This window comes from Cherax quadricarinatus, chromosome 14 (genome assembly GCF_038502225.1).
Source record: "Cherax quadricarinatus isolate ZL_2023a chromosome 14, ASM3850222v1, whole genome shotgun sequence".
Classification (NCBI taxonomy): Eukaryota; Metazoa; Arthropoda; class Malacostraca; order Decapoda; family Parastacidae; genus Cherax; species Cherax quadricarinatus.
In genome coordinates this window covers 22,197,866-22,215,365 of record NC_091305.1, presented here as the reverse complement: position 1 = coordinate 22,215,365, position 17,500 = coordinate 22,197,866, and the positions used below count along the sequence as shown (strand labels likewise).

Below are 17,500 nucleotides of genomic sequence, written 5' to 3'. Positions count from 1 at the left end.
AGAGGGGAATGTAAGAGAGTATAGTTGTCCCAACACTCTTCTATGGGTATGAAGCATGGGTGATGAATGTTGCAACAAGGAGAAGGCTGGAGGCAGTGGAGATGTCATGTCTGAGGGCAATGTGTGGTGTGAATATAATGCAGAGAATTCGTAGTTTGGAAATTAGGAGAAGGTGTGGGATTACCAAAACTATTATCCAGAGGGATGAGGAGGGGTTGTTGAGGTGGTTCGAACATGTAGAGAGAATGGAACAAGACAGAGTATCTTCGAGAGAGTATAAGTCTGTAGTGGAGGGAAGGCGGGGTAGGGGTCGGCCTAGGAAGGGTTGGAGGGAGGGGGTAAAGGAGTTTTTGCGTGCGAGGGGCTTGGACTTCCAGCGGGCATGCGTGAGCGTATTTGATAGGAGTGAATGGATACAAATGGTTTTTAATACTTGACGTGCTGTTGAAGTGTGAGCAAAGTAACATTTATGAAGGGGTTCAGGGAAACCGGCAGGCCGGACTTGAGTCCTGGAGATGGGAAGTACAGTGACTGCACTCTGAAGGAGGGGTGTTAATGTTGTAGTTTAAAAACTGTAGTGTAAAGCACCCTTCTGGCAAGACAGTGATGGAGTGAATGATGGTGAAAGTTTATTTATATATATATATATATATATATATATATATATATATATATATATATATATATATATATATATATATATATATATATGTATAAATTCTCTTTGTTGCTTTTGTTATTGTTTTGTTATTATTTTCATTAGAATTATTATTATTACTGTTATTATTATTTATATGGGGAAGAGCTAAAGCCATAGCGGTCATAGGGTCTGTGGAATGAGAGTTAATTAGGTTTGGTCAGTAAGGAGGAAAAGAGCAGCTCCAACACATCGGAAAAAGAGCTCTTCACCTATGCCGGGGACACCACCGTTGAAGTGAGAGAGAAGGTGAAAGTTTGGGGGGAAAAGCGAGAGGGAAATGAGAGGGAGAAGTGAGAGGGAAGTGATGAGAGAGAGGGGAAAGTAAGAGGAAGAAACCACCGGAAGTGACAGAGACATTCAGCCGTCCGTTGTTTCGAGTCTCCACCATCACCACCGCCACTGCCGCCGACGTAACCACTGCCTCCGCTGCCGCCGCCGCCAACCCGTGACGTCATGGTCACCATGGCAACCTCCCCGCCCTGATACATCACTATCGAGGCTGTAACCATTGCAACCATCGCCTCACACTCACTGTTGCAAACTTAAACACTCATGCCAGCGAACAAAAATTAAATATATGATTATACATAATTTTATATCTGGAGAGTTCACCAATACATTGCTCGCTTAAAAAGTTGCAAATCAGAAATAAAACTGCGCCTTTTTGGAGGCATCTGGTATCAAGCTTAAAGCTGAGATGCTATGTCAGCTCAATCTGTCTGCTCTCTCTCTCTCTCTCTCTCTTAAAATATATATGAAAAAAAAGTATTTCTCAATGTAATTAATGTAATTAGAGGGAGAAAGAGGACTGGGAAATGATTTATAATGCGGAGATGTAAGATTTGTGTGGGCGTTGAGATGCTGTGTTTGTGACGCTGCTGAGAGCACGTCATTCACTACCAGCGGTGTCGATTCATGTTTTGGGTGGGGCGGGAGGGGTGATGGGTTGGGGGTTTTATGAGGGCGGGGAGGAAGAGGTGGTGCGTGGGTAGTTGTACGTACGGAGGAGTTGAAGGTGGGTATTGTAGGTGGTGAGAAGTGGAAGGTGGGGTGTTGTAGGTGGGGGGGGAGCTGGCAGTGGGGTGTTTGTGTTGGTAGGTGGGTGGAATAGTTGTGCAGGAGGGGTGGTGGGTGGGTTGATTATGGTGGGTGAGTAGTGGGTGGGTGAGATGTTAAGGGTAGGTGGGTAGTGAGGTGGGTGGGTGGGTGGGTGGTTTTGTTGGATGGGTGGGTGTGGTGTTTCGGGTGAGAGAGGGTGATGAGTGAGCAGATTTGAAGTGGGCGAGGAGGTGGGCGGCAGGAGATTTCTGTAAGATAACAGCGCAGACAGTGACGTCATGTTCTTAGTAACAAAGACAGTGACGTCATGTTCTTAATAACAAAGACAGTGACATCATGTTCTTATTAACAGACAGTGACGCCATGTTTTTTAGTAACAAAGACAGTGACGTCATGTTATTAATAACAAAGACAGTGACGTCATGTTCTTAATAACAAAGACAGTGACGTCATGTTCTTAATAACAAAGACAGTGACGTCATGTTCTTAATAACAAAGACAGTGACGTCATGTTCTTAGTAGCAAAGACAGTGACGTCATGTTCTTAATAACAGACAGTGACGTCATGTTTTTTAGTAACAAAGACAGTGACGTCATGATCTCAGTAACTAAGATAGTGACGTCATCATCTAGCTAACAACAAGAGCAGTGACGTCAAGACCTCAGTAGCAATAAAGAGTGACGTCATGAAATCAGTAGCAACAGAGTGACGTCATCATCTAGGTGACAAAAGCAGTGACGTCATGACCTCAGTAGCAATAGTGACGTCATGATCTCAGTACCTAAGACAGTGACGTCATGATCTCAGTACCTAAGACAGTGACGTCATGTTCTTGATAACAAAGAAAGTGACTTCGTGTTTTTATTAACTAAGACAGTGACATCATGTTCTTATTAACAGACAGTGACGCCATGTTTTTAGTAACAAAGACAGTGACGTCATGATCTCAGTAACTAAGAGTGACGTCATCATCTCGGTGACTACAAAGATGGTGACGTCATGATCTCAGTAACTAAGAGTGACGTCATCATCTCGGTGACTACAAAGATGGTGACGTTATGATGTCAGTGACACCAGAAACAGTGACATCATGATCTCGGTAACAAAGACAAAGACGTCGTGATCTCAGTAACAAAGGCAGTGACGTCATCATCTAGGTGACAACAAGAGCAGTGACGTCATGACCTCAGTAGCAATAAAGAGTGACTTCATGAAATCAGTAGCAACAGAGTGACGTCATAACTTCAGCAGCAACAAAGAGAGTGACGTCATGACCTCAGTAGCAACGAAGAGAGTGACGTCATGACCTCTCCATTACTCCCGCCCCTCCATTACTCCTACCCCTCCATTATTCCCGCCCTTCCATTACTCCCGCCCCTTTATTACTCCCACCCTTCCATTACTCCTGCTCCACCTTTCCTCCTGCCCTACCTTTCCCTTCCGCCCCTCCTTTCCTCAAGTCTCTCCGTCCCTTCCTCCTCTCTTCCGCACCTCCTCTACCTCCCGCCCTCCTCTTCCGCCCCCTCCTTCCCTTTCGCTCCTCCCGTCCAACTCTTCCACCCAGCAGTGTGCTGTACTCTACCGCCCACGCACCCATAAATCACCCACCCACGCGCTCACTACCCTACCTACGCTCACACCCACACCCCCATTCCCTCCACCCACGTACACTCAACCTACCCACGCCATCACTCCTCCACGCCCACCACTTTTTCCAGAAGGTTTAAAGCCTATCGGCTACACGAGGGCCAGCTGTTTGTCGCTTGTTTACAGCAGCCAAATATACTCTGATGCCTAAAATAAAGATTATGAATATACTGAGAGATACATATCACTCAGTGTATATACGCTGAGAAATACACATCACTCATTGTATATACACTGAGAGATACACAGCACTCAGTGTATATATACTGAGAGATACACACCACTCAGTGTATATACACTGAGAGATACACACCACTCAGTGTATATACGCTGAGAAATACACATCACTCAGTGTATATACACTGAGAGATACACACCACTCAGTGTATATACACTGAGAGATACACACCACTCAGTGTATATACACTGAGAGATACACACCACTCAGTGAATATACACTGAGAGATACACACCACTCAGTGTATATACACTGAGAGATACACACCACTCAGTGTATATACGCTGAGAGATACACACCACTCAGTGTATATACACTGAGAGATACACACCACTCAGTGTATATACACTGAGAGATACACACCACTCAATGTATATACACTGAGAGATACACACCACTCAGTGTATATACGCTGAGAAATACACATCACTCAGTGTATATACACTGAGAGATACACACCACTCAGTGTATATACACTGAGAGATACACACCACTCAGTGTATATACACTGAGAGATACACACCACTCAGTGTATATACACTGAGAGATACACATCATAAGCACCAGGTAGGGAAAAACCTTCAAGCATCTTATGAACTGTTTATATATGACTAATGTATATTTCTTGACGTGAGTTTGGCTGGTGAATGAGAGTTTGAACACTATCGACTACACGAGGGTCATTAACCCTGCAGGTAGCACCTTCACCACCTGTCAACAAAACTTTAAGCTTTATTTTAGAAATCTATAGATAGATAACATGGACCTGGCCGAGGGGGCGTTGATCCCTGAAACATGGACCTGGCCGAGGGGGCGTTGATCCCTGAAACATGGACCTGGCCGAGGGGGCGTTGATCCCTGAAACATGGACCTGGCCGAGGGGGCGTTGATCCCTGAAACATGGACCTGGCCGAGGGGGCGTTGATCCCTGAAACATGGACCTGGCCGAGGGGGCGTTGATCCCTGAAACATGGATCTGGCCGAGGGGGCGTTGATCCCTGAAACATGGACCTGGCCGAGGGGGCGTTGATCCCTGAAACATGGACCTGGCCGAGGGGGCGTTGATCCCTTAAACATGGATCTGGCCGAGGGGGCGTTGATCCCTGAAACATGGACCTGGCCGAGGGGGCGTTGATCCCTGAAACATGGACCTGGCCGAGGGGGCGTTGATCCCTGAAACATGGACCTGGCCGAGGGGGCGTTGATCCCTGAAACATGGACCTGGCCGAGGGGGCGTTGATCCCTGAAACATGGACCTGGCCGAGGGGGCGTTGATCCCTGAAACATGGACCTGGCCGAGGGGGCGTTGATCCCTGAAACATGGACCTGGCCGAGGGGGCGTTGATCCCTGAAACATGGACCTGGCCGAGGGGGCATTGATCCCTGAAACATGGACCTGGCCGAGGGGGCGTTGATCCCTGAAACATGGACCTGGCTGAGGGGGCGTTGATCCCTGAAACATGGACCTGGCCGAGGGGGCGTTGATCCCTGAAACATGGACCTGGCCGAGGGGGCGTTGATCCCTGAAACATGGACCTGGCTGAGGGGGCGTTGATCCCTGAAACATGGACCTGGCCGAGGGGGCGTTGATCCCTGAAACATCCTCCAGGTATATTCTAGGTATATGATTATTATTATTATTATTATTATTACTGTTATTTACTATTATTACTATTGTTATTTACTTTTATTATTAAAGATTCGCCGGTAGTCTCCCGGCCCGGGCCTTTTCCAAGTGGTGGTCCGGCCTTGGCTCCCTCTCTAGGGAGTGTCTGGGACCTAAGTCTCTCATGGGAGGAGGTACAAGTACCCCCTCATCTTTGGGACCAACTGTCCCCAGGCCTAGCCACATTCCCCGCCCTCACGGGGCTCGTAGGGAGAAGCTAGGCCTCCCTGGTCTGCCATCCCCGCCCCAAGGGAGCTAATGGAAATGACAGTCTTGTGAGCTGCAAGCTCTGGCTCAGGCACCTACCCTGCCCGAGAAGGGCTGGGCATGGTGTCGATGAATTATTATTATTATTATTATTATTATTATTATTATTATTATTATTATTATTATTATTATTTACTATTATTATTATTATTATTATTATTATTATTATTATTATTATTATTATTATTATTATTATTATTATTATTATTATTATTATTATTTACTATTATTATTATTATTATTTACTATTATCGTTATTATTGTTATTATTATATTTACGAAATATCTACATTTTTCCTTCCTGCAATTTTTTGTTATATTGAAATTTGCAAAAGTTACAAACAAGGGAATGAGAGGTGAATAAGTTTGACCCGAGGAAGAAGAGGTTGGTTCCAGTTCCTCGCATCAAGAGCTCCTCAAAAACATTAACGCCTTCCCCTTGAAGGGAGCAATTCATGTAACCCGAAACTTCGAGCACACAAAAAACTGCCGCCATTCACCGGTATTGATGTTGCAACACAGAAAACGGAGGCGTCTGAAACTTGTGTGAGAGAAAACCAGATTCTATTTCAGGGGTAACATTTATTTCAGCGAGTGTTCCATGTATTTTGTCGCAGCTATGAATAGCGGGAGTTTCGTTATTCATGCGTGATGTTGTAACGCTGAATTCGCCTTGTCATCTGTTACCAATATACCTGCATATTTTTTTTTTGCTTCGAATTCACTATTGCAAGAATAATTAGTTTTCATATATAGATAACACATTCAACGAAAAAAAAAATATTGACAAAGTATTTTGTTTTCAATTTTAGTTCCAGTGCTCGTATTTAGGTGACCTTGTGGGTGCTACGGTAAGTCACGTTAGGGACCACTGGAACTGGAAAGCTACTGCATGGGTAACCATCTACAAGCATTAGTGCTTCAGCGACTGTTGCAGAATCAGTGTTCCGTAGCTCGATCACTAGCGCACGCAGCTCACACACTGAGGTACGGAGATTGAATCCCCGGTACGGCTGGAAAACATTAAGACGTGTTTCCTTAAGACACCTGTTGTTCATGTTCACCCATCAGTATTAAATGGGTACCTGGGTGTTAGTCGACTGGTGTGGGTCGCATCCTGGGACAAAATTGATCTAATTTGCCCGAAATGTTCACCATAATGAGCGGCTTTCTATAAAGTAGAATGTCAGTGATGTCAGCTAGGCCTGTATACCTTGTACATGTCTTTGTAGAAAAAAAATATTATTATTGTATTATTAAGTTACCTATGAACACACACACACACACACACACACACACAGTGGAGACCAGGAGCTGTGACTTAACCCCTGCAACCACAAATAGGTGAGTACACACACACACAAACACACACATAACTCTGCATACTATACATGTCAGTGATATTGGTCTGTAGTTTAATGCTGCATGTCTGTCTCCTTTCTTGAAAACTGGAACTACATTTGCTGTCTTCCACAACTCAGGTAGTGTGTGTGTGTGTGTGTGTGTGTGTGTGTGTGTGTACTCACCTACTTGTGGTTGCAGTGGTCAGTTCATAGCTCCTGGTCCCGCCTCTTTACTAATCACTACTAGGTCTTCTCTTTCCCTGCTCCATAACCTTTCTTTATCAAACCTCGTCTCAAAACTGTGTATGGTTCCTGCCTCCATTACATCACTTTCCAGACTGTTCCACTTCCTGACAACTTTATGATTGAAGAAATACTTCAGTCATAAAGTTTGCAGACGATATGAAGCTAATGAGGAGAATTCAATCGGATGAGAATCAGGCAGGACTACAAACGGATATAGGCAATCTGTAAGCTTGGTCCAGCATCTGGCTCGAGTTTAACCCCACCAAGTGCAACGTCACGAAAATCAGGGAAGGGCAAAGAAGACCGGAGACAGAGTACAGGCTAGGGGAACCAAAGACTGCAAACCTCACTTAAGGAAAATGATCTTGGGGTGAGCACATCTCCTGAGACGCATATTAACCAAATAACTGCTGCATCATATGGGCGCTTGTCAAACCTAAGAATATCGTTTCGACACCTCAGTAAGGAATCGTTTAAGACTCTGTACACCATGTACATCAGGTCTATATTGGAGTATGCAATACCAGTCTGGAACCCACACCTGGTAAAGCACGTCAAGAAATTAGAGAAAGTACATAGGTTTGCAACAAGACTAGTCCGGGAGCTGCGGGGTATGCCCTACGAGGAAAGGTTATGGGAAATCTGCCTGCTGACACTGGAGGACAGGAAGGATAAGTGCAACATAACATATAAAATAGTGAGAGGAACTGACAAGGTGGATAGGGACAGGATGTGTCAACAACAAAGGGTCACAGTTGGAAGTTAAAGACTCAGATGAGTCACAGGGATGTTACGAAGTATTTCTTCAGCTATAGAGTTGTCAGGAAGTGGAACAGTCTGGAGAGTGATGTAGTGGAGGCAGGATCTATACATAGCTTTAAGAACAGGTATGATAAAGCTCATGGAGTAGGGAGAGAGTGGACCTAGTAGCGACTAGTAAAGAGGCGAGGCCAGGAGCTATGAATCGACCCCTGCAACCACAATTAGGTCAAGTAGGTGAGTACACACACATTCACGAATACACAAACAAACACACAAATACACGAATACACAAACAAACACACACACACACACACACACACACACACACACACACACACACACACACACACACACACACACACACACAATGGTAGCCTACTCATCAGGGAAACGTGTGCTAGGAGGGTGAGGGGGGACACTAGGATATGCCTACTCACCAGGAAGGTAAAGTGCTGGACTGTACTGTCTGCTAAGCTTCCTGTGTTCTGTCTGCTCTCCACGACCGCCCCTGCAACACAACACAATATATTTTATTCTCTGCTCGGACAGGACTAAATCAGGCGCTGTATGGTTCCTAAGGTGTAGTGCATATCACATGAATAATGATGATAATCGTAATATTAATTATTATTATTATTATTATTATTATTATTATTATTATTATTATTATTATTATTATTATTATTATTATTTATTATCACTATAGCAGTAATAATAAGAATTAGAATAGCTATAATAATATGTCAGGGCAACATTAAAGTCATTATTCATTTAGAGAAAATTATTAAATTATATCTATCAGTTTTCTTATTTTTGACTCATCATCAGGTACTCGTCACTGTCCATTATTTAGAGAACACAACAAGGCAAATGTCACGAAGGTCAGATAAATGACAGGGGGTATAATTGGCACTTTCAAAACAAGAGACATAACGTGGCGCTATTCCAATCACTTGTGCTCCCATGTCTAGAATATTTTTTTGTGTTGACGACTCCGTTCATGGCAGGAGAGATGTCGGAAATAAACTAAAACAAAACTAATACTGAATTTAAACTATTGGGAATACCTCAAAGCACTTGGAATGTGCTCTTTGGAGCGAATGAAAGAGATGCCTGGCAATATGCACATGGAAGATATTTTAGGTCCTGGTCCCAGACCTACATACTACAATTTCAAAGTGAAAAATAATTGCAGTGAAAAGTAAGGAAGAAAGGGACATAATAATGGAACACTGTATCAAAATCAGTAGCTCAAGGCTTTTCGGCCTCTGCTACTATCAGATATCGCAAATATCTTAAGAACAATTGCAAAAGTCTTCAAGCAGGAACGACCATTACGGGTTTAGCGATTGGTTATCATTATAATAATAGTTCAAGCAAAAACACTAGATCACTACCTCCGCAAAGTGTTTGATAAGTCAGGAGGTGATGTCTGTGTGAGCCAGTGAGCAACTAACGACAACAGCGTAACTGAACAGGCAATCATGAAGAAAATCTAGCCCCAGGCTGGCCTGAGAGGGTAGAAGAACCCTCGAAGCAGGTCACAGACGTGTCACAGATAATGCACAAAACCGAACACAATATTCCCATCTTAAGCCATCCTACTGTCGTACGTCATCCAGGTAACGTGATCAGCCAAGTTCGTTAGAAAATACACGTGATCTCAGCCCGTCATAAGTACAAATAATACGTGTCTCCCACTACATCACTGTTATCAAGCGGCTGATCACTGCAGTGCGTGATCAACCACTTGTTATTCTATAAGAAGATATAAATATGCTTTGAAAGAAAATACTGGGATGAGATACGTAAAATATTTGACACTTGGAAAGTGGACAAGATTTCGCCAAATATTTGTTAAAAATTGAAATTCACAAATGTTTTTGAAAATTCCAAAAAAGCTGAAAAATATTGCGAAATGTCAAGGTTTTTGTATCACGGAAAATATAAATATTTTGATCAGTTATCCCTTAAATGCAGTTTATAGAACAAGGAGGAAGAGGCAACACTCATATACAGGCAACACTCATATGCAGGCAACACTCATATACAGGCAACACTCATATACAGGCAACACTCATATACAGGCAACACTCATATACAGGCAACACTCATATGCAGGCAACACTCATGTAAGAACATAAGAAAGAAGGAACACTGCAACAGGCCTACTGACCCATGCGGAGCAGGTTCATCTCCCCCCCGGATTAGACCAATGACCCATCCCCCCGGATTAGACCAATGACCCATCCCCCCGGATTAGACCAATGACCCATCCCCCCGGATTAGCCCAATGACCCACCCACTCTGATCATCTCCACTCAAGGATGGAGCACTGCACCAGACCCAGCAGCACAAGCTAGTCAGGTCCAACTCACACCCACCTACACTCACTCATGTATTTATCTAACCTATTTTTAAAACTACACAACGTTTTAGCCTGAATAACTGTACTCGGGAGTTTGTTCCACTCATCCACAACTCTATTACCAAACCAGTGCTTTCCTATATTCTTTCTGAATCTGAATTTTTCCAACTTGAAACCATTGCTGCGAGTCCTGTCTTGGCTGGAAATTTTCAGCACGCTATTTACATCCACTTTATTTATTCCTGTTTTCCATTTATACACCTCGATCATATCCCCCCTAATTCTACGCCTTTCGAGAGAGTGCAGATTCAGGGCCCTCAGTCTATCCTCATAGGGAAGATTTCTGATACATGGGATCATCTTTGTCATCCTCCTCTGTACGTTTTCCAGAGCATTTATATCCATTCTGTTATACGGTGACCAGAAATGAGCAGCATAGTCTAAATGAGGCCTAACCAAGGATATATAGAGTTGAAGAACAACCTGAGGACTTCTATTATTTATACTTCTAGATATGAAGCCAAGAATTCTGTTAGCTTTATTGCGAACACTAATGCACTGTTGTCTTGGTTTTAAATTACTGCTAACCATTGCATCAGTCTATTCAAATCATCCTGGAATGCTCTAGTGTCCTCATTAGAATGAATTGGACAGCCTATTTTGGTGTCATCAGCAAATTTGCTTATGACGCTATTTATTCCCTCATCTATGTCGTTTATGTAAATTGTGAACAACAACGGGCCCAACACTGACTCCTGAGGAACACCGCTTGTGACGTGGCCCCATTCTGATATCTCCTCATTTATGCAAACTCTCTGCTGTCTATTTGTCAGCCATGCCTCTACCCAGGAAAAAATTTCTCCTCCTATTCCGAGTGCCATAAGTTTCCTCAATAGCCTCTGGTGTGGAACTCTATCGAAAGCCTTACTGAAGTCCATATACACAATATCATATTCAATACCATGATCTACCTCCTCAAACACCTTAGTGAAAAAAGTTAGTAAATTCGTAAGACAGGAACGCCCCTTAGTAAAACCGTGTTGAGAATCATTAACAAATCTGTGCCTGTCAAGATGGCTACGAATTGCTTCGGCAATTATTAATTCCATAAATTTTCCCACTATGGAGGTAAGGCTTATTGGTCTATAGTTCGAAGCCAAGGACCTGTCACCTGCCTTGTAAATAGGTATTACATTTGCCATTTTCCACTAATCAGGCACTATGCCAGTTTGTAGTGATATGTTAAAAAGATTAGCCAAAGGTATACTAAGTTCCTCTTTACATACTCATATAGAGGCAACACTCATATACAGGCAACACTCATATACAGGCAACACTCATATACAGGCAACACTCATATACAGGCAACACTCATATACAGATAACACTCTTATACAGGCAACACTCATATACAGGCAACACTCATATACAGGCAACACTCATATACAGGCAACACTCATATACAGGCAACACTCATATACAGGCAACACTCATATACAGGCAACACTCATATACAGGCAACACTCATATACAGGCAACACTCATATACAGGCAACACTTATATACAGGCGACACTCATATACAGGCAACACTCATATACAGACAACACTCTTATACAGGCAACACTCATATACAGGCAACACTCATATACAGGCAACACTCACATACAGGCAACACTTATATACAGGCGACACTTATATACAGATAACACTCTTATACAGGCAACACTCATATACAGGCAACACTCATATACAGGCAACACTCATATACAGGCAACACTTCTATACAGGCAACACTCATATACAGGCGACACTCATATACAGGCAACACTCATATACAGACAACACTCTTATACATGCAACACTTATATACAGGTAACACTTATATGCAGGCAACACTCACATACAGGCAACACTCATATACAGGCAACACTTATATACAGGCAACACTCATATACAGGCAACACTTATATACAGGCAACACTCCTATTCAGGCAATACTCATGTACAGGCAACACTTATATACAGGCAGCACTCATATACAGGCAACACTCATATACAGGCAACAGTCATATACAGGCAACACTCATATACAGGCAACACTTATATACAGGCAACACTCATATACAGGCAACACTCATATACAGACAACACTCTTATACATGCAACACTTATATACAGGCAACACTCATATACAGACAACACTCATATACAGGCAACACTCATATACAGGCAACACTTATATACAGGCGACACTCATATACAGACAACACTCATATACAGGCAACACTCATATACAGGCAACACTTATATACAGGCGACACTCATATACAGACAACACTCATATACAGGCAACACTCATATACAGGCAACACTTATATACAGGCAACACTCATATACAGACAACACTTATATACAGGCGACACTCATATACAGACAACACTCATATACAGGCAACACTTATATACAGGTAACACTTACAGGCAGGCAACACTCACATACATGCAACACTCATATACAGGCAACACTTATATACAGGCAACACTCATATACAGGCAACACTTATATACAGGCAACACTCCTATTCAGGCAACACTCATATACAGGCAACACTCATATACAGGCAACACTTATATAAAGACAACACTCATATACAGGCAACACTTATATACAGGCAGCACTCATATACAGGCAACACTCATATACAGGCAACACTTTTATACAGATAACACTCATATACAGGCAACACTTATATACAGGCAACACTCATATACAGGCAACAGTCATATACAGGCAACAGTCATATACAGGCAACAGTCATATACAGGGAACAGTCATATACAGGCAACATACACAAATAACCAGCACATAAAAGAGAGAAGCTTACGCCTTTTTTGTTATTTATATACAGGCAACACTCATACACAGGCAACACTTATATACAGGCAACACTCATATACAGGCAACACTTATATACAGGCAACACTTATATACAGGCAACACTTATATACAGGCAACACTCATATACAGGCAACACTCATATACAGGCAACACTTACATACAGGCAACACTCATGTATAGGCAACACTTATATACAGACAACACTCATATATAGGCAAAACTTATATACAGGCAACACTCATATACAGACAACACTCACATACAGGCAACATTCATATACAGGCAACATTCATATACAGGCAACATTCATATACAGGCAACACTCATATACAGGCAACGCTCATATACAGGCAACACTCATATACAGACAACACTCACATACAGGCAACATTCATATACAGGCAACATTCATATACAGGCAACATTCATATACAGGCAACATTCATATACAGGCAACATTCATATACAGGCAACATTCATATACAGGCAACACTCATATACAGGCAACACTCATATACAGGCAACACTCATATACAGGCAACGCTCATATACAGGCAACACTTAAATACATGAAACACTTATATACAAAAACATATTTCCTTCAAGCATGGCTTCCAGAGAGTAAAGTCAGATGTAAATCATCCACTTTCAAATATTTCTGACACTAATAAGGAAAGCATAGTTTTTCTGACGGTCTTAACGAAGTTATCCATAAAATGTTAACATCAAGCGTAAGCGCTACGGCCGTAGGGGTTATAAGCGCCTGAGAGAATGGGAAATAATCAGGTTTGATTCCCTGCACAGGTTATATATATATTTATATATATATGTATATATATATATATATATATATATATATATATATGTATATATATATATATACATTTATATATATATATATATATATATATATATATATATATATATATATATATATATATATATATATATATAATATATATATATATATATATATATATATATATATATATATATATATATATATATATATATATATATATATATATATATATATATATATATATATATAAACAATAAGAGGTAGTAGGTTGGTAGACAGCAACCACCCAGGGAAGTACTACCGTCCTGCCAGATGACTGTGAAACAGAAACCTGTAACTGTTTTGCATAATGGTAGGATTGCTGGTGTCTTTTTCTGTCTCATAAACACGCTAGATAACAGGGATATCTTGCTACTCCAACTTACACTTTGGTCACACTTCACAGACACGCACATGCATATATATATACATACATCTAGGTTTTTCTCCTTTTTCTAAATAGCTCTTGTTCTTCTTTATTTCTTCTATTGTCAATGGGGAAGTGGAAAAGAATCTTTCCTCCGTAAGCCATGCGTGTCGTATGAGGCGACTAAAATGCCAGGAGCAATGGGCTAGTAACCCCTTCTCCTGTAGACATTTACTAAAAAAGAGAAGAAGAAAAACTCTATAAAACTGGGATGCTTGAATGTGCGTGGATGTAGTGCAGATGACAAGAAACAGATGATTGCTGATGTTATGAATGAAAAGAAGTTGGATGTCCTGGCCCTAAGCGAAACAAAGCTGAAGGGGGTAGGGGAGTTTCGGTGGGGGGAAATAAATGGGATTAAATCTGGAGTATCTGAGAGAGTTAGAGCAAAGGAAGGGGTAGCAGTAATGTTGAATGATCAGTTATGGAAAGAGAAAAGAATATGAATCTGTAAATGCAAGAATTATGTGGATTAAAGTAAAGGTTGGATGCGAGAAGTGGGTCATAATAAGCGTGTATGCACCTGGAGAAGAGAGGAATGCAGAGGAGAGAGAGAGATTTTGGGAGATGTTAAGTGAATGTATAGGAGCCTTTGAACCAAGTGAGAGAGGGTGTGGTAGGTAAGTTTGGGGTGCCAGGTGTAAATGATAATGGGAGCCCTTTGATTGAACTTTGTATAGAAAGGGGTTTAGTTATAAGCAATACATATTTTAAGAAAAAGAGGATAAATAAGTATACAAGATATGATGTAGGGCGAAATGAAAGTAGTTTGTTGGATTATGTATTGGTAGATAAAAGACTGTTGAGTAGACTTCAGGATGTACATGTTTATAGAGGGGCCACAGATATATCAGATCACTTTCTAGTTGTAGCTACACTGAGAGTAAAAGGTAGATGGGATACAAGGAGAATAGAAGCATCAGGGAAGAGAGAGGTGAAGGTTTATAAACTAAAAGAGGAGGCAGTTAGGGAAAGATAAACAGCTATTGGAGGATAGATGGGCTAATGAGAGCATAGGCAATGGGGTCGAAGAGGTATGGAGTAGGTTTAAAAATGTAGTGTTAGAGTGTTCAGCAGAAGTTTGTGGTTACAGGAAAGTGGGTGCGGGAGGGAAGAGGAGCGATTGGTGGAATGATGATGTAAAGAGAGTAGTAAGGGAGAAAAAGTTAGCATATGAGAAGTTTTTACAAAGTAGAAGTGATGCAAGGAGGGAAGAGTATATGGAGAAAAAGAGAGAGGTTAAGAGAGTGGTGAAGCAATGTAAAAAGAGAGCAAATGAGAGAGTGGGTGAGATGTTATCAACCAATTTTGTTGAAAATAAGAAAAAGTTTTGGAGTGAGATTAACAGGTTAAGGAAGCCTAGAGAACAAATGGATTTGTCAGTTAAAAATAGGAGAGGAGAGTTATTAAATGGAGAGTTAGAGGTATTGGGAAGATGGAGGGAATATTTTGAGGAATTGTTAAATGTTGATGAAGATAGGGAAGCTGTGATTTCGTGTATAGGGCAAGGAGGAATAACATCTTGTAGGAGTGAGGAAGAGCCAGTTGTGAGTGTGGGGGAAGTTCGTGAGGCAGTAGGTAAAATGAAAGGGGGTAAGGCAGCCGGGATTGATGGGATAAAGATAGAAATGTTAAAAGCAGGTGGGGATATAGTTTTGGAGTAGTTAGTACAATTATTTAATAAATGCATGGAAGAGGGTAAGGTACCTAGGGATTGGCAGAGAGCATGCATAGTTCCTTTGTATAAAGGCAAAGGGGACAAAAGAGAGTGCAAAAATTATAGGGGGATAAGTCTGTTGAGTATACCTGGTAAAGTGTATGGTAGAGTTATTATTGAAAGAATTAAAAGTAAGACTGAGAATAGGATAGCAGATGAACAAGGAGGCTTTAGCAAAGGTAGGGGATGTGTGGACCAGGTGTTTACAGTGAAACATATAAGTGAACAGTATTTAGATAAGGCTAAAGAGGTCTTTGTAGCATTTATGGATTTGGAAAAGGCGTATGACAGGGTGGATAGGGGGGGCAATGTGGCAGATGTTGCAGGTGTATGGTGTAGGAGGTAGGTTACTGAAAGGAGTGAAGAGTTTTTACGAGGATAGTGAGGCTCAAGTTAGAGTATGTAGGAAAGAGGGAAATTATTTATTTTTTTATTATCACACTGGCCGATTCCCACCAAGGCAGGGTGGCCCGAAAAAGAAAAACTTTCACCATCATTCACTCCATCACTGTCTTGCCAGAAGGGTGCTTTACACTACAGTTTTTAAACTGCAACATTAACACCCCTCCTTCAGAGTGCAGGCACTGTACTTCCCATCTCCAGGACTCAAGTCCGGCCTGCCGGTTTCCCTGAATCCCTTCATAAATGTTACTTTGCTCACACTCCAACAGCACGTCAAGTATTAAAAACCATTTGTCTCCATTCACTCCTATCAAACACGCTCACGCATGCCTGCTGGAAGTCCAAGCCCCTCGCACACGAAACCTCCTTTACCCCCTCCCTCCAACCTTTCCTAGGCCGACCCCTACCCCGCCTTCCTTCCACTACAGACTGATACACCCTTGAAGTCATTCTGTTTCGCTCCATTCTCTCTACATGTCCGAACCACCTCAACAACCCTTCCTCAGCCCTCTGGACAACAGTTTTGGTAATCCCGCACCTCCTCCTAACTTCCAAACTACGAATTCTCTGCATTATATTCACACCACACATTGCCCTCAGACATGACATCTCCACTGCCTCCAGCCTTCTCCTCGCTGCAACATTCATCACCCACGCTTCACACCCATATAAGAGCGTTGGTAAAACTATACTCTCATACATTCCCCTCTTTGCCTCCAAGGACAAAGTTCTTTGTCTCCACAGACTCCTAAGTGCACCACTCACTCTTTTTCCCTCATCAATTCTATGATTCACCTCATCTTTCATAGACCCATCCGCTGACACGTCCACTCCCAAATATCTGAATACGTTCACCTCCTCCATACTCTCTCCCTCCAATCTGATATCCAATCTTTCATCACCTAATCTTTTTGTT

The 17,500-nt window shown here is 42.0% G+C and overlaps 1 protein-coding gene across 2 annotated transcripts in view; it reads right to left on the bottom strand.

Annotated features, from left to right (window-relative positions):
* The window catches only part of LOC128695126 (uro-adherence factor A), a 305,956-nt gene that overhangs the window by 103,995 nt on the left and 184,461 nt on the right, over window positions 1–17,500 (bottom strand). For both annotated transcript variants that reach the window (XM_070084920.1, XM_070084921.1), the window contains exon 3: window positions 8,367–8,437. In XM_070084920.1, the coding sequence (XP_069941021.1) occupies window positions 8,367–8,437 (71 nt within the window). The remainder of the gene's footprint in view (window positions 1–8,366; window positions 8,438–17,500) is intronic.